Source organism: Palaemon carinicauda, chromosome 18 (genome assembly GCF_036898095.1).
Source record: "Palaemon carinicauda isolate YSFRI2023 chromosome 18, ASM3689809v2, whole genome shotgun sequence".
In the NCBI taxonomy this organism is placed as follows: domain Eukaryota; kingdom Metazoa; phylum Arthropoda; class Malacostraca; order Decapoda; family Palaemonidae; genus Palaemon; species Palaemon carinicauda.
In genome coordinates this window covers 50829648-50854647 of record NC_090742.1, presented here as the reverse complement: position 1 = coordinate 50854647, position 25000 = coordinate 50829648, and the positions used below count along the sequence as shown (strand labels likewise).

At 42.8% G+C, this 25000-nt stretch overlaps 1 protein-coding gene across 4 annotated transcripts in view; it reads right to left on the bottom strand.

Moving 5' to 3' along the window:
- Positions 1–25000, bottom strand: part of LOC137657816 (uncharacterized) — a 514523-nt gene that overhangs the window by 254051 nt on the left and 235472 nt on the right. For all 4 annotated transcript variants that reach the window (XM_068392347.1, XM_068392350.1, XM_068392348.1 and 1 more), the window contains exon 11: positions 20087–20185. In XM_068392347.1, coding sequence (XP_068248448.1) covers positions 20087–20185 — 99 coding nt within the window. The remainder of the gene's footprint in view (positions 1–20086; positions 20186–25000) is intronic.

Here is a 25000-nt window from a genome sequence, read left to right as displayed (position 1 = left end):
AAAAGAGCTACCACAACAGAAACAAAGTGATTGGGTTTGGTTTTGAGCAACTGCCAAATTATTTTGTATTTAGAGCTTTATTGCCAGGCTTTTCAAGATCTACTTTCTGTTTCGGCCGCATTGGCGGAAACTACCTGTGACATCACAAAGAGACTTCAGCGAGAAGCTGATGTAAACAATCTACTCTAGGTTTGCTAGAACAGAAAATTTTGCTTATTAGAAAAGTGATTTTGGATCGGTTGTTTGATATTTTATGCACTGTAATGCCTCGCAGGTGTGTTACAGTGGAGTGCTCAAATACTGTACATGGTGAAAATATCTCCCTGTACTTCTTCACAAAGGATGAATCATTAAGAAAACAGGGGGTCTCTGAAGTGCGACGCACATGGGACGATTGGACGTCCAGCCAAACCTCGTGGCTTTAGAATTTTCATACTTTATTACATTACTTTAAAAATAAATGGTCTCTTTTGACCACATTATGTTAACAACCAAAAAATAATAATAATAATAATAATAATAATAATAATCATCATCATCATCATAATAATAGCAACAAAGTAATCTATAATATTGATCATAAATATCATTACAAATACACCTACCTATGTTACATTTCTAACACCATGTTACAAAATATATCAATCAATCAAATATCTGCTACTTGTTTGAAAATTTTAAAATCAATTTTGCGATAGTAAAATTGATTTCTCTTAATTTTCATGCTCAATTTAAGATTCTCTCACTCTCTCTCTCTCTCTCTCTCTCTCTCTCTCTCTCTCTCTCTCTCTCTCTCTCTCTCTCTCTCTCTCTCTCATTTTTTTTTACTAAACTTGAGATTTACCATCAATATTTCCATTTTGATTAAGCCCCATTATCTTTGTGCAAGCAGGGTTTGTGAGTCCAAGCTTGGAATAAGCATTGCCCATGATCTATTCTCGGAATGTACATCCCTAGTTCTTTAGCCTTTCGTACGCATATCTAAAGAAGTCAGAATCAAAGGTCATGGTGTTCCATAAACCAGTCATAAAGTGCTTTCAAGTTGATGATCAAGGTACATATGGACTTTTGATACTAAAGTTGCGTTGTGCAAATGTAAAAAATATATTTTCTCTAAATTAGGTATTTAAAGTTTGCAGATATTCTATACGCGATTTACTATTATTATTATTATTATTATTATTATTATTATTACTATTATTATTATTACTTGCTAAGCTACAACCCTAGTTGGAAAAGTAGGATAATTTGTATTTTTCCTAACGATATAAACCTTAGCTATTTATTTGGGGGTATTACTTTCTGCAAAGCTGAAATGACGAGCAATTAAAATTTAGCGAGGGTTAACTACCCATACCGCTAGTTAGCGGGGGGCGGGGGGGTAAGGGGGTAGCTTGCTACCGCTCCCACTCACACACCGGGGATTTAGCTCACTTTGCTTGGAGGTTGGATTCAAGGGGGATAGGGCTGGCCGGCAAGTTTGTATAAATAGCTAAGGTTTGTATCGTTAGGAAAAATACAAATTATCTACGAATTTGTCATTTGCTCCGTAACTGGAATACAAACCTACGCTATTTATTTATGGGTGACTCACCCATTAAGAAGGGTGGACATCCGGGCCAATCTAGCTTTTGGCTTTACCCGGGGGCTTCTTATCTGAGTATGTTAGTACTCAAAATAAGGAGTCCCTGCACCTCGCTAAAACCATGCGCTAGGGCCTACGTACGCTGTGTGTTGAGATAGTGTATTTAGAAATGTGACTGTCTAGGTAAAGTTATTCCGAGTCTTTTTGTAGGAAAAATTGTTGTAACCAAGACTTTCTCAATACCACCTCGCCAGGGTAAGGGGACGCAAGAGTATTAGCTTAATACTAGGTACACAAGGGAGCATGGTTTACCTGCAGTGGTTTGAGGTCAGCTTATGCAAAGAACTCAGGATGCTACTTTCCACAGGAGAGGGGAGGACAAAGAAAAGAATAAGAGCCAGTCAAATCTTTTCATTCACGCAGACTAAAACCGGGTAACAGTGCCCTCAGACTTCTGCTACTTGCCCAGGAAGGAGCTTGAGGTATACAACCAGCTGTTGTGCAGCCACCACAGGACCGATAGAGATCGTATCGAGTTCCTGTGAGTCACATCTTGCAGGAAAAAGGTTGTGAAAGTCACCTGGAGCATTCATACCCTTGCTTGTAAAACCTGTGTCACAGAGTAATCTGCTTAGAAGAGCCAGGGGCATAGTTATGCCCCTGACATCGTGAGTCTGGATTCAGAGCGCAATTGATGACTCTGTGAATCCAGCAGAGATGATGTTTTGGTGATACTCCTCTTGTCTCTCCCAGTGCTAATGACAAGAGAAGGGACCCGGGTAGGCTGTTGCCGTTCTCTTGAGGTAGAGCCTCATACCTTACCCCAAGTACAGTAACAGATGATCTGGATCATCAGTTACCAAGTGGACACTTGTCTAGGATCCGTCACCTCTCGAGACTGGGTCTGGCAACATACTCGGGGACGAAACTGAACGTTGCCTTTCACCCTTCTTATTAATGGGCGATGTTGAAAGAGAGACCATGACATTCCTTGACTCATTTGGCTGCTATCAAAGTGTGTTGGAACACTGTCTTCTAAACCAGGTAAAAATTTGTTGCCTAGTGAAGTGGAACGTAAGGACGTCTCCTAAGAGACCGGAGAACTCGAACCATGTTCCGGGAGGGAGGTCTCAATTCCGACTGGGGAAAAGGCTAGTTGTAAGTCTGCATGAGTTAAGAAAGATCTAATGATGAGGGGATGTCCCTTACTTTCAGTTTGAAGGTGAGGCTAATGGTTAAGTGACCATCTCTACCTGCTGAAACTGTAGAGGGGGGGGGTCTTTTCCTTTTGCATATACTCGAGGATTCCGCTATTGCTGGAATAGAGGTATAAAGTGGAGAGATACGCTTTCCCATGACACCAACTACAGAACATGTTATACTTTGCCTGGAAGACTGATGCTGAGGAATTCCTCAGATATCTAGACAACCTCTTCGCAACTTACTGCAAAAAGCCTCTGTGAGAGAGGAGGTACTGGGTAGTCTCCAGGCGTACAATCATAGCATAGCTATAGCTTGTGGTAGATGTCGAAGTCTGGTTGTATGTGACATGGATAGGGTTCCCTTGGAGGCTTTATCAGGAGCTGCAAAAGGTTTGGAAACCGTTCTGCATAATGCTATAGCAGAGTTATGAGAGCCCTTGAGAGGCTGACCGATGTTCTAGCCTTCTTGAGTACACTTCTCCAGACAAAACAGGGACAAGACATAAACGTTGTGGTTGTATCCACCGTTGTTGGCATGCTTCTTGCCAGAAAGCCTTGGGGTCTAGGACTGGGAAGCAAAGGAAGCCTGAGGTTCAGGGGCGTTGCGAACCGATCCATAGTTGGAAAACCCCGTAAAGTTGGGACTTTGTCGGCTACAAGGTGATCCAAAGACCATTCGGTACACCTTATCTGAGATGCAGTGCACAGGTTATCGGTGAGCACATTCCTCTAGTCTGGAATGAAGCGGGCTGATAGTGGTACCGAACGGACTTTGGCCCATCTTAGTATTTATACTGTTAGATGGGAAGAGGCCGCGAGCTAGTTCCTTCTTGCTTGTTGATGTGAGCCCCTATGTGGTGTTGTCGCTCATCACACCACTGAGTGGCCCGTTAAGAATTGATGAGGCTGTTGAAGGACCGGGAAGTTGGCCTTCATCTCTTAAGAGATTTGAGTGAAGGTACTTTCGAACTCTGTCCAGAGGCCTGAGATCGTATGATGCAGCCCTATGGTCCCTCCTCCCTTCTTTGATGTGTCTAAGCACAGCATCAAGTTCAAAGGTTGGGGAAGGATGAGAAGGTTATACCACTCAGAAGATTCTCGACTAACACCCATCCCTTGAGGTTCGTCCAACTTCTGGTCCCATGGAGGTCAGAATGTCCGGGGAATCGAAGGCCTCATTCCAATCGTACTCAAGCCGCCCCTGGAGAGAACAAATATTGAGGCGGCAGTTGGAGGCTAGACAGGCTAGAGATGATAGGTGTCCAAGAAAAAAATAGATACTTTGGGCTGGGAGTTCTTCTCGTTTTGAGAAATGGTCTTTGTGACTTCTACGCCTGTCTTTGATGAGAAAGTTTTGTGAAGATTGGTGTCTAGAATCATTCCTAGATATACCAGTCTTCTGAAAGGGAAGTAGGGAAGACTTCCAAAGGTTTACCATGATCACCCAATCTTGGTAAAAAGACTTCAGAAGTTCCGGTGCTAACGCAAAGTTGCCACCGAGTCTGCTAAGGTCAGTCAGTTGTCCAGAAACAGAGGAGACAGAAGCCGATCCTCTGAGTCCAGGGTGGGTGCTGTGGAAAGACCGAAGCACAGACAGTGACCTGAACTGGTGTTTCTTGTTTGTCTAGACTGAATCTTCAATCCTTCCTAGATGGATGGATAGTTTGGGCCTGGAAGTATGCATCCTTTAGGTCCAGCATGCAAATGAAGACCTGTGGTCTTAGCCCTTGTCCGAACATGGTGTGGACATCGACCCAAAGGGACAGCTCCTTATGGATTCTTTCGCATGGGAGATTGTTGATAATGGGGTCTTGACTCGTGGCGTAAAGAATGGGACGCGATACCCTATGTAAGGATTCTCCCATGGGAGAGAACTCCTTTAACTGATAGAAGTAAGGCAACACAGCCCTACCATGCACCCTGATAGGATTGATGCTATTCCTTAGAGCAGCATCAGTCTGGCGAATGTTAATTAATGGTTAACTGCTCGGTATTGGGGTTACTGTGTAGTTGGAGAGTGCTCGCGAGTAGTCACTTGTCAACAAGCCATTGATGGGGGTTGTCGATCGTTTGCTGATCGCCTTAGTAAATTGGTGTGATGGCGAACGGCGAACGGCGATTAGCGAGAAGTGTGTTGTATGCCTTCTAATCTAGGGAACCACGGGCAGAGGTTGACTAATAGGTCCGAGTCACAAACTGCTGGTGAACGGCGAATTGCCGATGATCGGTGAATCGGCAATCTGTGAACCAAAGATGGTAACTGACAGGCAGATGAAGGTTATCTGGTCAGTCAGCCAAGAAAGTTTAACAATTAATGAGTTGGTGATCGGCTTGGAGAGCCCTGAGAGACAGCAGAATGGTTTAATGATTGTCAATTGGTGATCGGTGAGCCGTTGATGATCAGCGATCGATTGCAAACCGGTGATCACTGAACTAGAGATCAGCAAGCTGACGATTGGTTGGTCAGAGATCAGCGAGCTAAGGTCGATGATCGAAGAAAGAAGAGCTGCTCATCGGCGATCTAGTGATCAGCAAGCTGATGACTGGTTATTGACTTGCAATCGGAGACCGGCACGATAGCAATCGGAGATCGTTAGCAATTGGCGAGACTGGAGGTCAATGATCAGAGAGAGATGATCTAGCAATTGGCGATCTGGTGATCGGCGAGCTAGTGATCAGCAAACGGTAAGCTAGCGATCAGTCGGTTGATGATTTCTCATTGGTGGAAGATGAGCTAGTGATCGGCGTTTTGGTCATTAGAGATTTGTGAGCTAATAAAAGGCCGTTTGGAACGTTCAGATCGTGTTTGCTGACAGTGGTACTGTCAGAAAAACTCATGAAGAGAAAGGGACTAAGGGTTCCCTGTGAGGAGTCTCAACCGATGGTAGATGCGTTTGATTCCCATTGGAAGATGAAATCTTCGGGATCTTGAACCCTTCTGTGAAGCCTCTTCCCTCTTTTCCCGGGGGCCATGCTGTAATGCGTTTGCGGGGAGGGGAATGGGGCAATGGTGACCTATCAAAAAGTTTTCATTCTTTTTGCCTCATGCGTAAGTGCTCAGGAGAGTACTGGAGCATTGGCGCACAGGATGATGCTGGTGCTCAGTTTCTGCTGAAGTGCAGTTTTCGGTGAATGCGCAGAAGAGCGCTGGGGAGCAGGCAAGCGCTGGTGCTCAGGTGAACGCTGGATCTTTGGCAAGACCTGGCACATTGGTGAGCTTTGAATCTGAGAGTGCAAGTGCGCAGGAGAATGCTGGATCTGAGAGTGCATGGCGAGCAGGCAAGCGCTGGCGCATTGGCGAACACTGGATTTGAGAGCGCAAGTGCGCATGAGAGCGCAGGAGATCCCTGTGGCGCAGTAAGGCACTGTGCAGGGTGTTGTGCAGTCTCCCTAAAATGTGCAGAAGCGGGCGAGTGGTCGCGGGAGAGAACTCGCACGTAGGAGAGCGTTGGCACGCAGAAGAGTGCTAGTGTGCGCAGACGACTGTTGGCGAGTGCACTCGCACAGAAGACTGCAGGCGCGTGCAAATGACAGCTGGAGGGTGCGCGGAAGACTGCTGGCGGGCGCACGGAAGACTGCTGGCGCGCGCGCGGAAGACTGCTGGCGGGCGTGCGGAAGACTGCTGGCACACTCAGGCGGATGTGTGTTGGCGCGCGCGCACGGAAGTGTTGGCGCGAATGCTCGCACAGAAGTGTTGGCGCGCATGCTCGCAGGAAAGACTGCTGCTGCGCATGCAGAAGACTGCTGCCGCGCAGAAAAGCTGGCGCACAGGAGATCGCTGGAGCATGGGACAATGATGGCGCAAGCGCAGGGGAGCATGCTGGCGCGCATGACCGCAGGAGAACGTTGGCGCTTAGGAGAGCGCTGGCGAGTAGGCGAGCACAAGCACGCGCTGAGGTTTCGGTGTGGTCTGTTGGGCCAGCGATCGTAAGTTGGCTGGTGAGCGCTGGGAGCTGGCAAACGTTGTTCTCTGCGGCAAGGTTGCACTGGTAGGTCGGCAGGTCAGCTGGTAGGACGATCAGGAACTGGGATGTGCCCTTTGGAAGGGCGAACATCCACCGATGGAGATCGCGAACGATCAGAGTCCAGGACCGAAGTCTGAGGACTAGCACCTTCAGCAGTAGCAATCCTCTGAAGAGAAGTCTCTATGAGTGGCCCTTCTCGCGAACGAGAGAGGTGATCACTTCGCAGGAGAGACTTGCCTAAGATTATGCTCCGCCCCCGAAGGAAGAGAGACTCAGCAAGGGGCGAGCGTAGTCTAGGCGAAGACAGCAACAGCAGTCAGAGTCGATGAAGTGATGAAGAAGATGCAGGAAGTTCTCCCTCGGACGGGAGAAACAACTCACACCTGGTGAGGAAAACTCTCCCTCGGAAGGGAAAGTAGTCCAACCCCTGGAGGCGAACCTCCTGGTAGCGCTCTACGATGATCTGACAAGAACGCTGCCTGAGAAAGCGTAGCCAGAGATAGTTCCTCGAAGATGAAGTGCTGATCAGGAGCTGCCACGTGCGTACTTCTAAGAGAAGAGATGACGGCCATGAGAGTCGACAGTGACAGTAGATTCCTCAGGCATGAACAGAACAGCTCTGCTTCAGTGGCTCTTTTAGTCGGACGAAGAAAAACTGCATCGCTAACTGAGGAAAAATAAAATAAATTATGTAACAAAAAACTCCCTCGGGAGGAACACCTAGTCTGCGAAGGAAAAGGAGACCACCGAGGGAACATAGAATAAGAACTGCGCCCTCCCTTCCCGGGTTGTTATCGACGGGAGAAGGAGACCGGAGAGTAACTGTAATAAATCAAGAATTACAAGTATTTAAATCAGCTAAAAATATTCACTAATAGGAAGAACCACTGATCCTCCGAAGGGAAGTGTTTCCCACGGAGAAGAAGCTGAAAAGTCAAATTACAAACAATTATAATTTCACTTAAATAATTAAGAAAACAATCGGAAGCGCAACCTACCCCGCGAACGGGAAAGGTGCTCCCCCCGTTAGTACACTGTCGGAATCCCATGAAAGGTGAACGGCCTTGAGAAGAGAAAGACCGAAGTCAATCTCTGAAAGGCCACACTACCTTCCCTCAATATTCCAATGTTCCCTGTGGAACAGGGAAAGGAGAAGACAACAGTTGAACGAGGAGGGTCCAAACGATGACGATTCCCCGGCGGCGGCAACCGAGGCAACGGTAGGTTATTCGCCGACGGGAACACCGATGGACATAGGGGGGAGAGGTCAGAAGGGAAGGTTTCCCATCCTTGGGCAAGTATCCTGAGAACCCATCGTATACGTTATCACACGCACAGCACAAACACTGAAAAGGAAACTTACAACATTTCTATATATATACATAAACATTAACCCTTTTACCCCCAGGCTATTTGGAAATTTCCAACCCTTAAACCCCCAAGGGATTATTTTTTTCCCAGCACATTTTGCAGTATATTTTTTTAAAAATTGCTCTAACAGCCTTAATTTTTGTCATAGAGAGGTCAGGTTGGTCTCATTCTCTTGGAAAATGCCTGAATTTTCTAAAAAATTATAAAAAATATGAAAAAAATTTTTATGGCATTTTTTTGCAAGGACGTACCGGTACGTCCATGGGGGTAAAGGGATGGCTTTTGTGAAACGTACCAGTACGTCCTTTGGGGGTAAAAGGGTTAAGAATGTTTTCATATATATATATATATATATATATATATATATATATATATATATATATATATATATATATATATATATATATATATATATATATATATAAAAGAAAAAAGTAAGTTAAAAGACAAAAATTAATGGCAGTCCAAAATAGGCGAGGAGGAAGTGGTAACAACTGGTCTCCATCCAAGCCAAAAGTGTGTGAGTGGGAGCGGTACCAAGCTATCCCCCTACCACCTGCTAACTAGCGGTATGGGTAGTTAACCCTCACTAAATTTTAATGGCTCGTCATTTCAGCTTCACAGAAATTAATACCCCTAAATAAATAGCGTAGGTTTGTATTCCAGTTACGGAAAAAATAAATATTACCTATATAAACTATAGATAACTTTAACAAAACAAGAAGAGAAATTTGATAGAATAGTGTGTACGAATGTACCCTCAAGCAAGAGAACTCTAACCCAAGACAGTGGAAGACAATGGTACAGAGTCTATGGCAATACCCAAGACTAGAGAACAATGGTTTGATTTTGGAGTGTCCTTCTCCTAGAGGAGCTGCTTGCCATAGCTAAAGAGTCTCTTCTACCCTTACCAAGGGGATTGGCCCGGCTCACGGACGAAGGGGATGGCACAATGAGCGTGAGACCGGCAGACATCGTGGCCTAACGGATCACTAAAGGAGGCGGAGCAACCCTTGGCAGCACAGCGAACTTTCTGTAATAAAAAGAAGACATAAGTCTGTATGCTCTCGGGAACTCTGTTATAACAAAAGAGGTTATAAAGAGTCTGAGAATAATTATGAGATTTAAGGTTCGTACGAAAGAAGGCCGAAGCTCCGTTGTAAATACTACAATAAATAAACGAGTGAACCCACTCCGTAGTGCGACGGAGTAATCTATACTAAGTGAGCCGGAGCTCGTAGTAATTACATAAGAACAGTGACTAGTGATTGGAAGATCTCCGGGGATGCCGGAGATCCGATGGTAGGTCCATGAAATAATAAATACCCCCATTACATTATATAAACAAGTAGAATGATCTACGTAGGGACTCTGAAGCATTGGAAGATCCCCGGGGATGCCGGGGATCCGATGGTAGGTCCTTGAAATAATAAATACCCCCATTACATTATATAAACAAGTAGAATGATCTATGTAAGAACTCTGAAGGAGACCTCCCGGGGGGAGGGGGGGAGAAAGAGGGTGAATGAGTCGTGTGGGGAGAGCCGAAGCCGGAGTCAAGTGCAAGTGGCCACCGGGGTCCGAAACCCCGCCGGAGGAGTGCACCAGAAAAACAGAAAGGTACATGTTCCCAGCTCATGGTATGGCGGAGTTGGATAGGGTTCAGATCCAGCTCCCAAGGCCGTAGCGGGGAGAGGATGGAACTAGGGGAACTAATGATGACTCAGGGCCATCCAAATAACCAATACAAAGGACTCACACACGACAGGACCTATATAAAACACTAGCCCCAAACTACACTAAAAGTAACCACAAGATAAACATGTAAATACAAACAAAGCGTAATTCCCGCAAGGGGAAGAGAGAGAGAGAGAGAGAGAGAACCCGTGGTTGTATGAACAGAAAACGGGAACTCCAGCTCTCGTACTAGGTATAACTAAAAAATGAGAGAGAGAGAGGGAGACACGTGACCGTATGAACAGAAAACGGGAACTCCAGCCTCTCTCTCGTGGTTACTATAACGAAAACTAAAACGAACCTTAAATAAAATACATATAAAAGTCCATGACCAACAAAAAACAATAAAAAGAGACGAACGAAGAATAGCGAAACGAGAACGAACAAGAGTAAAAATTGACAAAATTATGATATCGCCTAACGAAATAACTCAACTATAACAAAGCCCCGAACGCTATTCTTGGTTCGACTAGACAATGGACTCGTAAGCGATAAAAAGTACCAAAACAGATATATGTATGATTCAAAATAATAATAAAGGGATTTTGACGAAGGAAAAATCTATTTCTGGGGAGATACCTGTGACGCCCGGTGAGAGGGTCCTTCCTAACACTTTTCTGATATAAATACTTCCAAATATACCAGAGAAAGTTCAAGTATGGAATGCAGAGGTTACTACCCTCGCGCGAACACCCAGTGGGCGTCGTGTATAAAGCAGGGGCGTGTGAAAACCACTATTCACAGGCTGTCTTCCATTTAGATAATTCCTTCATCAAAGGGAAGGGCCGTAACAGAGGCCCTAGCTACCTTACCTGCGCCACTCTACCGACGCCCGATGCTAGCGCCCTCTGATCTACATCCTTCTGCAAGAACTATGGCTTGGAAAGGAAAGGGTGGGGCAACGTAAGGGAAGGGTTTCACCGGGCGTCACAGGTATCTCCCCAGAAATAGATTTTTCCTTTGTCAAAATCCCTTTTCTGGGTCGACCTGTGACGCCCGGTGAAAATGTACCAGAGTATGCCTTCCAAGCCCAAAAAACACTATCAAATAAAAGGGATAAAGTCAAACACCATGTACCAAAAACAAAAAAACTATGTTAAGGTAGGCAAACTAAAAATATAACCCATTAGCCAAACAGGAATCCCAACGATGGAGTAACAATAAGATGAAATGCAGGAAATCATCCCGAGAATCAAAACACAACACAAACTCAATCCTTACATGGCTAAAGAATGGTAACATGAAATAAAATGAGGTAAGGTTAAACGTACTAGCAGGTAATAACCAGGGTAATGAAGTAATGGTAACATAATTCTAGGGCTAAACGACCCACCCAGGAGAGCGGCGACGTGGTAGGAGTGGCAGGTAGGAGGGAGAAGGAGAGAGATGGATGAAAGGGAAGAGCAAAGACATTATTGGGGGGAGATGAGGCTCCCAGCTGCAACCGTGGGGAATTTAAGGGCCTGTAGATTCTTCAAATAGTGGCATTTGAAAACCAAAGGAGATTTCCAATCCATATACTTCTTAAGATCATCCAAATCCATGTTCTGAAAGTAATTGATGGAGGTTGCTACCGACCGGATATCATGAGCATGGGGAAATGATTCCGGGTTAGCTTACTAAATAAAGTACAGGATCTGTTGCCTGATGCCTTGAATGGAAATAGTGCCTCCTTGTTCTCTGAGAAACGGGGCCAGACGAGCAGGTGGCGGTTCTAGCTAAATAGGTCCTGAGTGTGGTGACTGGACACAGAGTAGTATCTTGGGGAAGAGGGATAATCTTCCAAAGGGACCACCTATCTTGCGTGTCCTCGTTTTTAGCTAGAAAAGCTCTGTCTGGAGAAAGTAGTACGTCGCCTGACGGGAGGAAATCTATATTTTCAGGATTACGTGAGAGAGCTGCTAATTCTGAGATTCTAGCACCTGAGGCCAAGGCCGTTAGGAATAAGGTCTTCCTAAGAAGAGTGATGTAGGAGCAGGATTCGTTATCCGTGTCTGAAGTGAGTTTTAGTACGTCGTTCAGAGACCAAGAGACATTTTGTGGACGAACCGAAGGTCTGAGCCTAGAGCATGCCTTCGGAATAGATGAGAAATAGGAGTCTGCCAGGTCAATATTGAAACCCACGAGGAAGATCTTTTTCAGAGCTGACTTAATCGTAGTTATAGTGCTAGCTGCTAGGCCCTTGTCAAATGGGGACTTAAAGAATGAGATGGCCAGATTAGAAGTCATGCGAGAATGTTCTGACTTCTTTAGGAAAACTGCTAATTTCTTAACAGCTGAATCGTACTGTCTAATTGTAGAGTCCCTTTTGTCTGATTCTATGAAGAGGACATTTTCCGGGTCAATGTTCACGTCCCTGTGGGCTGCAAACTTCATGAAATCCACAAAGTTAGGGTTTTGGCTATCCTTGAGGAATCTGACACAGCCTGAGTTTGGACTAATTGGGTCATCTTGGGGAATGGGATCCGGAAGGGAAGGAGTTTCAACTCGAGGAGGAGAGGAAACCAACTGCTCTTTGGCCAGTGCGGTGCTACTAAAGCCACTGCCCCTTGAAAGGAGCGTAACTTGTGTAAGACTTTCACCAGAAGATTCACCGGAGGGAATAGGTAAATCTTCGTCCAACAGTTCCAATCCAGGGTTAATGCGTCCATAGCATATGCCTGAGGGTCCAGGTTTGGGGTCACATAACAAGGAAGTTTGTGGTTCAGTTGTGTCGCGAATAGAACTATCTGGAGACCGGGAACCAGCCTGGAAATCCACCGGAAAGAATTCATGTCCAAAGACCATTCTGACTCCAGTGGTTTCGTCCTGGATAGTGAGTCCACTATCACGTTCTGGACTCCTGCCAGGTGAGTTGCCGACAGGAACCAGTTCTTGTCTACTGCCAAGGCAAAAATCGTGACCAGGACGTGATTGAGGTTGGGAGATTTTGATCCTCTTCTGTTTATGCAGTGCACCACCGCCGTGCTGTCTGAAACTATCCTGATATGAGTGGACCATAGCGGGGAGAGCCGCTTCAGGGTCAGGAATACTGCCATGGCTTCTAGTACATTGATGTGGAAGTGTCTCATGGCGGGGGACCAGGCGCCCTGAAACATCTGTTGGTTGTAATATCCCCCCCAACCACTAAGAGACGCGTCTGTATGAATCGTCACTTGTGGAGGAGGGAATTGCAGAGGAACCGATTTGGAAAGGTTCTCTGGTTTGAACCATAGCCGGAGTCTCTTTTTCAGGATTGAGGGGATCGATGATATCTTGTCTCGTAAATGTATTGAAGCTCTCTTTCTCCAAACTCGGTTGATGTCTTTGAGTTTGGCTTTCAATAAGAGGTCTGTCACTGACGCAAATTGAAGTAAGCCGAGGATTCTTTCCAAGGCTCTTCTGGACACCTGTTTGTGTTTGAGGAAGTTCTTTGTCTTGGACGCTATCTCTCTGACCTTCTTGGAAGGAAGAGAGAGCCTGTGACTTGTGAGGTCCCATTGGATGATTCGAAGTTGCTTGCCGGTTGCAGTCGAGACTTTTGTAAGTTGACCTTGAAACCCAGCTTGCTGAGGAATTGGATCACTTTGGCTGTAGCTTTGTTGCATTCCGGGATCGACTGTGCCCAGATTAGCCAATCGTCCAGATAGGTAACCACTTTGATCCCTTGGTTCCTGAGTTGTTTGAGCACTGTCTCCCCCAGTTTTGTAAATATCCTGGGGGCCATGCTGAGACCGAAGGGCATGACTTTGAATGCGAAGGCCTTCTTGCCTAGGCGGAATCCAAGGTAGGGGGAGAAGTTCGTGCTACTGGGACGTGATAATAGCCATCTGTAAGATCGATAGAGGTGGTGACAGCCCCACAGGGAAGTAAGGTCCGCACCTGCGAGACAGTCAGCATACGGAACTTGTCGCAAAGAACGTAAGAATTCAGTTTCGACACGTCCAGGACTACTCTCAGCTCCGACGAATTCTTCTTGGGGACTGTGAACAGGCGCCCTTGAAATTTCAGTGACCATACCTTCTTTATGGCCTTCTTCTTGAGTAATTCTTTGGTGTATTCCTCCAAGAATGGAGTCGGTTTCTGGAAGAAGGTCACTGCTGGAGGTGGAGACCCTTGTGACCTTTTCCAACCTAGGCCTTTTGATACTATGCTGTGGGCCCAAGGACTGAAGGTCCATTGGTCCAGGAAGTGGTATAGTCTCCCTCCTACCTGATTCCTTTCATTGGGAGGGGGTGAATTTAGACCCCTGTCCTCCACGAGGACCCCTGGCTCTTGGCCCGCCGCGGTGGCGAAACTGACCTCTACCCCTGTTGCCGCCTCTAGAGTATCCTCGAAAGGTATTAGAGGATTCGTAAGCTGGATTGAAGGCTGGGGAGGGCATCCAAGGAGCCATGGGGGTAGGATGGTTACCTTGGGGAGCAGAAAGGTAGACCACCTGTGGTGGAGGAGCTGTATGCGGAGAAGCCGTCTTAGAGGTAGAAGGAGTTGACGAGTGAGGGTTTTGATGGAACTGACCACGGCTGGTCTTGTATGGGGTGAAGCGTTGTCTCTTCTTGAAGAAAGACTGTAAGTTCTGGTTAGCCCTAGCAACGTCCTGTAAGACCTTGTCTACTTCCTCCTGTGGAAACAGGGTCTTGCCCCAACAGGAGGAGGCTATGAGCCTATTTGGCTCATGCCTAATGGTCGCTTCCGCCAGAACATACTTCCTGCAGTTTATCCGGGATGTCCAGAAATCGTCCAGGTCGAACTGGAACGCTTGAAGGTTGTTCTTAGCAAACACCCGGAATAGAGACTCATCCGGGTATAGGGAGGCTAACATCTCCGCCGAGATCATGGTGTGAAGCGATCTAGCAAGTCTGTTTCTAGCGTCGAGCTCTGACTTGAGAAGGTGATCCGGTAACTAGGGGAGCTTCTCAGAGAAGAGAGATAAGGCGCAGTCCGGGTCGAGCTTACTCACCGAAAAGGTAGCAGAGGCATCCTTCCAAAGGGCGGAGGAGCCCGGAAGAAGCAGCGAGGTGGGGTCCGTCTCCTTGAGGACAAGCACAGGGGAGCCCTCCTTGGCCGATTGGATGGTCAACTCGGCCACTTTATCCGTAAGAGGAGACGGAACGGATTGAGGCGTGGTAAAAATTGTATAGGAACCTTTAGGGGGGGGGTTAGTTTGGAGTTGACGCAGCCCCAGTCGGCAAGATTCCTAGCCCAGACAGCTTTGGCTTGCTCCTTAGGGAAGATGACAGTCTCTTTAGGGACTTTATCCATCCTAACAAGAGCATGCTCCTTCAGCCGGAGGAAGCCATTGAAGGGGAACTGAAGCCCCAGAGGGTAAAATTCAAGATCATCTAGAGGGCGGGTCCCTAATCCCTCTAGGGTTAATGCACCATCTATGTAGGATGCATGACGAGCGAACCTCCATGGGTTGTTCTTCCCGAAAGGAGGCAACTTAGAAGAGTCTGGGGCTACCGGAGGTGCAACCTGGTTCCCTGCGCGGAGAAGATTGGCCACCATAGCCTTCAGCTCCGTTATTGCCCCAGATTGTTGTTTGCATCTGAGTCTTCACTATCTCTTTTATCATCTCTGTCAACGGGGGTTCCGAGGAACTGATCTCTGACGAAGTCTTAGCCTTAGCGGACTTTCCTTTCTTGGAAGGTTGGGGTCTGGATCCCATAGGGATGTCGGGAGTAGTGGAGGGTCCTGGGACCGGAGATATAGAGACTGGCGAAGCTGAAGTACGAGACTTAGGTTTGTAATTGCCTAGGGTCTACACCTTGGGTCGTACAGAGAAAATACCCCGATAGTACCAAATATCCGTATTACAGAAAGAACCAAGTAATTCAACACAAAATATGTTATCACCATATCAATTAAAATTGAAAATACTCACATCGTCATTCCACAGGATTGACGTAAGGTCATAACACAGCGTGCATGCCTCCGGGAACCACACCATGTAAGGGGATTGGCCCGGCTCACGGACGAAGGGGATGGCACAATGAGCGTGAGACCGGCAGACATCGTGGCCTAACGGATCACTAAAGGAGGCGGAGCAACCCTTGGCAGCACAGCGAACTTTCTGTAATAAAAAGAAGACATAAGTCTGTATGCTCTCGGGAACTCTGTTATAACAAAAGAGGTTATAAAGAGTCTGAGAATAATTATGAGATTTAAGGTTCGTACGAAAGAAGGCCGAAGCTCCGTTGTAAATACTACAATAAATAAACGAGTGAACCCACTCCGTAGTGCGACGGAGTAATCTATACTAAGTGAGCCGGAGCTCGTAGTAATTACATAAGAACAGTGACTAGTGATTGGAAGATCTCCGGGGATGCCGGAGATCCGATGGTAGGTCCATGAAATAATAAATACCCCCATTACATTATATAAACAAGTAGAATGATCTACGTAGGGACTCTGAAGCATTGGAAGATCCCCGGGGATGCCGGGGATCCGATGGTAGGTCCTTGAAATAATAAATACCCCCATTACATTATATAAACAAGTAGAATGATCTATGTAAGAACTCTGAAGGAGACCTCCCGGGGGGAGGGGGGGAGAAAGAGGGTGAATGAGTCGTGTGGGGAGAGCCGAAGCCGGAGTCAAGTGCAAGTGGCCACCGGGGTCCGAAACCCCGCCGGAGGAGTGCACCAGAAAAACAGAAAGGTACATGTTCCCAGCTCATGGTATGGCGGAGTTGGATAGGGTTCAGATCCAGCTCCCAAGGCCGTAGCGGGGAGAGGATGGAACTAGGGGAACTAATGATGACTCAGGGCCATCCAAATAACCAATACAAAGGACTCACACACGACAGGACCTATATAAAACACTAGCCCCAAACTACACTAAAAGTAACCACAAGATAAACATGTAAATACAAACAAAGCGTAATTCCTGCAAGGGGAAGAGAGAGAGAGAGAGAGAGAACCCGTGGTTGTATGAACAGAAAACGGGAACTCCAGCTCTCGTACTAGGTATAACTAAAAAATGAGAGAGAGAGAGGGAGACACGTGACCGTATGAACAGAAAACGGGAACTCCAGCCTCTCTCTCGTGGTTACTATAACGAAAACTAAAACGAACCTTAAATAAAATACATATAAAAGTCCATGACCAACAAAAAACAATAAAAAGAGACGAACGAAGAATAGCGAAACGAGAACGAACAAGAGTAAAAATTGACAAAATTATGATATCGCCTAACGAAATAACTCAACTATAACAAAGCCCCGAACGCTATTCTTGGTTCGACTAGACAATGGACTCGTAAGCGATAAAAAGTACCAAAACAGATATATGTATGATTCAAAATAATAATAAAGGGATTTTGACGAAGGAAAAATCTATTTCTGGGGAGATACCTGTGACGCCCGGTGAAAAGGGTCCTTCTTATCTCTTTTCTGATATAAATACTTCCAAATATACCAGAGAAAGTTAAAGCATGGAATGCGGAGGTTACTACCCTCGCGCGAGCACCCTAAGGGCGCCGTGTATAAAGAAAGAGCGTGTGAAAACCACTATTCACAGGTCGTCTTCCATTTAGATCAATCCTTCCTCAAAAGGGGGAGCCGCCCTAACGGCACATGAGTTCGGTTGGTGCCATTAGGGCGGCTCCCCCTTTTGAGGAAGGATTGATCTAAATGGAAGACGACCTGTGAATATTGGTTTTCACACGCCCTTTCTTTATACACGACGCCCACTGGGTGTTCGCGCGAGGGTAGTAACCTCTGCATTCCATACTTTAACTTTCTCTGGTATATTTGGAAGTATTTATATCAGAAAAGAGATAAGAAGGACCCTTTTCACCGGGTGTCACAGGTCGACCCAGAAATAATATAAATGGCATGAGGCCTAAAGAATATAAAGTATAATGAACCTAAGATGACAAGAGTACCAACGGGCAAAACAAGTTAAACGTAAATCGTAAACAAGAACAATGGCCGCCATCGTCGTGGAAGGCCAAAGCCGAAAGCACTAAAAACACTAAAAAAACTAAAGATAACACTAGCCCGGTACTAACAGATCTGTCAAAACAATCTATGGTACTTAACATTGGTGCAGGAGCAAGGAGAGCCTCGGTCATGATGAAACTTCACAAAAACAGAGCGAAAACCAAGCGGCACACAAAAACAAAACGACGCTTACGAAGTCCAACAGAAGGATGTAGATCAGAGGGCGCTAGCATCGGGCGTCGGTAGAGTGACGCAGGTAAGGTAGCTAGGGCCTCTGTTACGGCCCTTCCCTTTGATGAAGGAATTATCGAAATGGAAGACAGCCAGTGAATAGTGGTTTTCACACGCCCCTGCTTTATACACGACGCCCACTGGGTGTTCGCGCGAGGGTAGTAACCTCTGCATTCCATACTTTAACTTTCTCTGGTATATTTGGAAGTATTTATATCAGAAAAGTGTAAGGAAGAACCCTTTTCACCGGGCGTCACAGGTTGACACAGAAAAAAATACATTACTTTGTTGTCTACAATATTTACTGTGCTTATATTACTGAATGCAGATTTTGTACAGACCAATTTACTTACTGAGTGACATTCTATTAATTGCTTGTTTTTTATAGATGAATGTACTCTATAATTCTTTCCCAAACATGAGAGCTCTGTCCAGAAACACCTAGCATGTTCTATTTTTAGCTACCTTGACTCGAAGCAAACAGTTATTTGCTTTTTTCTAAGAAGAAATGCTTTTTCTCTATATCTCTTATTTTGTATTGGACAAATTTCAACTTCACTACCTGTTTTCTAAGAAGAAATGCTTTTTCTCTATATCTCTTATTTTGTATTGGACAAATTTCAACTTGGCTACCTGTTTTCCTGGCTAATTTCTTCATATGGTTTGAACTGATATGGTTCCAGAATTGCTATTGACTGATCCTCGTTATTGCTACATTTTCATCATTTACATCATCCAAATCTATAGGGAAATCACTCAAATCTATGCTGTGCTTGTTTTCTGAATCCATTTTCACATGGTTAGCTGATCGTAAACAAACTGGGTGCGGAGTCCTTGAGTGACGTCAGGTTACACAATGGCGGAGCAGCCTTTGCCAAATCTCGCGAGGCTGGTTGCGGCTTGTACCGGCTAGTGTAATTAATTGTATCAATAAAAGAAAATGCGGCCAAGTTTATTCATTTATGGTTCTGAGTGAATTGTAAATAGATATTGTTTATTTGTTTATTTATTCAGTTATTTTAGGCATGTCAGCCCACCTTTGAGAAGTTCAAAACTTGCAGCAAATGTTTTATGTTAAACAGACTTCATAGTTTATATATGAAAGATCTATTTTAATGTTCTTACTGATCTTAAAATATGTTATTTTCCTTAGTAAAATAAATTTTTGAATATACTTACCCGATGATCATATGGCAGCAGGGATGCAGCTATATGATCATCGGGTAAGTTTGATATTGAAAAATTTCATATTAATTATTCATAACTTCTCATGTAGCTAATTTCCTTATTTCCTTTCCTCACTAATATTTTTCCTTGTTGGAGCCCTTGAACTTATAGCATTCAGATTTTCCTACTAGGGTTGTAGCTTAACTAATAATGATAATATTGAGAGCCAAAATTGTAATGCCTGTTACACATGACTGAAGATTGAATATCACAAAAACAAAGAAATAAACTAAAATAGCAGATTAAGCATTAACATACATACAGTACTTAAATAAAAAGTTGAGGTAGACAACCTTAACAATTTGTTAACAAGAAAGAGCCCAAAATAGTCCATCCTAGTTTTACAACTGTTGAAAAGACATTTGCTAGCAAAAACTAAATGCTTGGGTAAGCATTGTCTTCAGATTTTTAATGGTTCGCAGTGGGTCACGTATCGTCAGTTAGGAGACAAATTCAGCACTGGAAATGCAACAGGTTCAATAGTCTGAACATGTGAGTTTTCTATATACGCAAGGAGTCAATACCTTATGCAATACTACAAAGGGTATAGAGCAAGGAAGACAATATTTCTTTTGTACATAATGCCATATTAGATTCGATGTTATAGCATTCACAGGAAAGTCCAAACCACACAGCACCTAACCCCATAAATATTCACAAAAATATTTGAATAATTCAAAATTTAAAAAATGAAAAAGAATTTTGCTACTAAAATACGGGAAACAAAAACAAAAATTAACAACAAAAGGCACCCAACAACAAAGCTGCATTTCTTATAGTAATAATCTACAAGTGCCTTTTTTTCTTTTTTACTTTCTCAAACATAATGCAATATTGTACTTACCTCAGTAACATCTTGAATCTGTTGGAGATGACAAAGATACAACCAGAAGTAGGATAATGCCTCCAATTCCAAAAGCCTATTAGTATATTTCTCTCTACTCTGAAATTAATCAAAACACTAATCAAAAAGCTATCAGGTATATGCTCAAGGTAAATATAATATACGATTTTTCAAAGAAAGTATAAGAGGAATATTTCAAATCATCAAAACCACCGCTTCCTTACAGCCTATACAGCCAACCAAACCACTAAGTGACAGCACTATGTTGCAAATCAAGTGCAACCATTCAAATACATAAACAAAATGTAACTAGGAAATCTGATGAAGGAAAATTTCTTAGATCTAGATTTCAGTCTGGAAGAAAAAAAAAATTGAAAAATAAAATCTTTTATTTCTATACTTACCTGGTGTGCATATTGCTTCATCTCCAGAAGCTTGGTTTATTGATGTTTACCTGCAAATTTTATCAAAATTATCCTATTTTTTTATTTCAAGATATGTGCCCCAAGTAATGAAACAAACTAGCAGTTTATTCAGTTTTTCCTACTCTGCGTTTCTATCAAGGTGTAACTCCCTTCAAGATGGTGATAAGTGTTTATTGCATTAAAATTCTCTTATCTGCGTGAATTGTTAGCATTTCTGCACAGGGAAATAATTGTATTTTAAATAACATTATGAAGAGTAGTGTCACACCGTTCCTTTCAGGAAAAATTTGTTTTCAAGTTAGAGCTTTTATGGAACTGAAGAGTATACACTGCACAATAGTAAAGCTCCTACATAGTAAACAGAATGACCAAGGTTCAGTTCTCATAACAGACAAGAAGAGAAAGTAATTGTTCATGGGGAATCACAGAGAGAATGGTTGTTTATTGTAGAGTTGATAACAATATAGCAGGCCAATACTCATTTACCTGCAAAGTTAATGATGAGCCTTTATAGATCTGAACTTATATTACTTCTTTTGTTAATCTCAAAGGGGCAGCAAGCCTTCCTTTGTGGGCAACAAGTTTAACATGCCAGTACAGTTGCTTACACTAACCTGACTCGCATAGATGGACCTAGTTACTTTACTTACTTTACTTTGATGGCTGCTTTTCCCATAAAACAGGGGAACCACCCTCTCTACAGGACCTCCACTGTTGTTCTACCTTGTTCGTTTAGAGTATTTAACGTTTCATATCACGTACTGTTCATTTACTGTAAATCGTCATTGTTGTATGACTGTTGAAATAAGAAAGTCTTCAGTTTCCTCTTGAAAGCCTTAATATCTGCAATCATTCGGATGTTTCGGGGCCACATATTTAAAGGCTCTGGAGCCTAAAGTAGACATATATCTAGGTTCCAACAGTTTGAAGCCATCTGTAACTATTCTCGTGTCGACACGATTTGTTGACTGCGCATTACACAACAATTCTCTTAAGTATTTTGGACGACCGGTTCTGATAACTTGGTGGGTTATTGTACATATTTTAAATTCAATTTTTGCTTTAATCACCAGCCAGTGTAAATCAATTAGTATACGGATGATCCTTTCTCTAGGTGGGACACCTTTTATCAGTCTTGCTCCTCTGTTTATTATGTTTTGTAACTTCTTAAGTTGCACTTTTGGTAAATTGTAACAGATAAGAGTTGCAGTAGTCAATCCTGGTAATAACACAGTTTATCACAAGTTTCTTTACAGAATTTTCGTCCAGGTTCTTTTTTATAAACACAATAGTTCTTAGATGATAACCAGCAATTTTTATTACATTATTTATTTAGGGATTTAGAGACAGGTTACAGTCAAGAAATACGCCTAGATCTCGAACTTTACTAGATTTCCGCACTGAGGCATTATTTATGTTCATTTGAATATCACACAAGATTCTCACACTGTTTCTCTTACCCACCACCATGAATTCAGTTTTGTTTTTATTCAATTTTAGTTGTTTAAATGTCATCCATTCTCTAACACTATCAAGGATTCGGTTTAGAGTTTCAGTAGTGTCATCTATATCATTTATGGAGAAGTAAAATTGCGTCATCCGCAAATAATTTGAACTTCACGCCATGTCTTTGTAGTATTTTCGATAGACCAACAGTATAGATGCAGAATAAGATTGGGCCAAGTACACTCCCCTGGGGTACTCCTCTGTTTAAGGGTTCATATGATGAATAAGAGTTTTCAATTTTTACACAGTATATTCTACCAACTAAGTAGTCTTTCAGGTATTCAAAGACTTGATCTTCAACGGCGATGGACCGTAGATCATTTAGTAGCAGTTCATGCACAACTGTATCAAAAGCAGCACTGAGATCGAGTAATATCAAAATACCACATTTATTTTCATCCATCAATTCCAGCATATCATTTACAATATAGCAGATGGCTGTCTCCGTAGAGTATAGCTTTCTGTAAGCAGATTGGTTGTCAGGCAAAGCTTCTATTACTTCTAAGTGACTGATTTGTTGTTCAAGAATTACGTATTCAAGCACTTTTGAAACAAAGGATAGATTCGAAACAGGTCTAGCCTATATGAGCTTAATTCCTGGTAGTCCAGTGCATTTTTCAGAACTGGTGTGACTATAGCCATTTTCTCAGATATAGGAAACTTACATTCATCAATGCTTGCATTTGCTATTCTCATTATTATTTTGGCTAGACTAGAAAAGTTTCTCTCCCCAATTACTTCAGATATTAGCATAGGATCGATTGTGCAGTTTGTTTTCTTTGCTCTCTTGATAATTCTGGTGATGTCATCTTGTGTTATGTTGTTAAATCGTATTCATTTTGTCTGTGTGCCTGGTGTATCATTAATCTGAGGTTGAGTATTTACAAATGACCTGGTTATATTTTCAATTTTATTTTTAAAGAATACTAGAAAATTATTTGCTAGTTCCTGGTCACTGTATCCATCAGGTAGCTTTTTTTCTTTTACATTTCCCATTATACCATTCAGGAGACAAAATAACCTATCTATGTCTGTTGCTGCTTCAAGGATCTTTCTCTTATAGTAATCACTTTTTTTCCTTCTTAGTAGGAAGTTATATTGACACGGAGCAGTTTTGTATGCTACCCAAGTACTTTCAATTTCTAACCTAATCCACTTTCTTTCTTTATATCTTTATTCCCTCTTTTTCACCAAAGTCTCTCCATCAAACCAAGGAGATTGGTCTTTTACAGTTATAGTCTTTTCCATCAGTGGGCACATGGTATCATATTCACTTTTACTCACGTTATTAAAAGTGGCCGTAAGACAGTTAACACACTTAGCTCCCAACAGACGTTGGTCATTATAATCAAAAGGGAATGTTGATAGCATCATTTATTTTCCTTGTAATTTCTTCAATATATATGGTGGGAGAAAAATTTGATTTATGTCTAAAGTTTATTTTCTTTACTAATGCATGTTTCTGTATAGGTAGACTAAACATAATTGTTTGTGTACTGGGGAGATAGTACATTTCTCTTCGACTCTTATATCAGATACAATATTATTCATGTCATCACTTAAAACTAAGTCCAACGCATGCCCAGTTAAAGTAGTTGTACGGTCGACATAATTCACGAGACGATATGATTCTAATAACTCACTAAATGCCAAAGCGTCAGGATTTGATGCGTCATCCACCCAAAAATTTAAGTCTCCACAGATAACTAATTTGTTTTTCTCCATGATAATCATCTCAATGAGAGCACCAAATTCTTCAAAAAAGATACTAGTGTTTGTTCTAGGAGGTTTGTAGATTGTTACAAAGGATATTTTTGTAATAATTAGAAGGAATTCCTTCAGTAAGGGTTCTGATGTTCACTGAGCTTTACAGAGTTGAGTTCCTCTCATAGTCTCGAATTCTTTAACTTCTGTAATTTAGATCCTTCTGCTGCTAAACCCTTACAGTTCCACATCACTATTCAATCTTTTAAACATCTAGATTGCGGGGCAGAAGAGAAAGTAGTTAGTCTGGATTCTTAAATCCCTCCTGTTGCTAAAGAAAGCATTCTCAAGCAACGTAGTTTTCAATTTGGGAAATGGAGTTTCATATCGTAGCTGCTCTGAAATTTTTAATGTTGTTGGTGATGTATCAGCTATAGCTGGTCAACTGCACCACATTCTGGATAACAGTGCGTTTCCGTTTGCTTGCATGCTATGCCACTAGCTCATAACAGGTTTACTTTAGTTCAGTAAATACCAACACCTGTGCTTTACTATTGCCCTTAAATGTCTGGCAATAATGAAGATTTATATATTATAGTGGGTTATTTGTATTCAGTGAAGAATTATAGTCAAAATGATAATAAAAGTTTAATCCACAAATAATATATTACTATTACTCTAAATGCGCTTTTACAGAAGGCTATGCTTTCCACCCCAATGCCTTTACATATGCCAGTTTTGAACAATGAATGAGTCAATTTTCGATTTAAAACTTAAGATGAAACTACCTTATAACTTGTTTTTAAGAAAAGTTCTGTAGCAGATATTTCCTCAAAGTATTTGAAGACTACTGTCTCTATGAGAATACAATATATACTAATACTACTACTACTGAAGTGACGTGTTCTGGATGTTGCTGATAGGTTGTCTCCACCTATCCCTGTCTGTAGCCATTTATATCACTTGCTTGAGATGTAATTACCCTCCAAGATCACCACAATACTGTCCATGTACTTTGTCCTCTACCTCCCCTTCGATCTCCTCCTCTCTATCCCCCCAGTGAGACATACCAGTTGAGTGCTCTATATTCTCTCTTCTTATGATGTGCCCAATATAACACAATTGCCTTTTCCTAATATTCTTTACTATTGCTCTCTGCACTCCAATTCTTTATATATATATATATATATATATATATATATATATATATATATATATATATATATACATATACATATATATATAATATATATATTATATATATAATATATATTATATA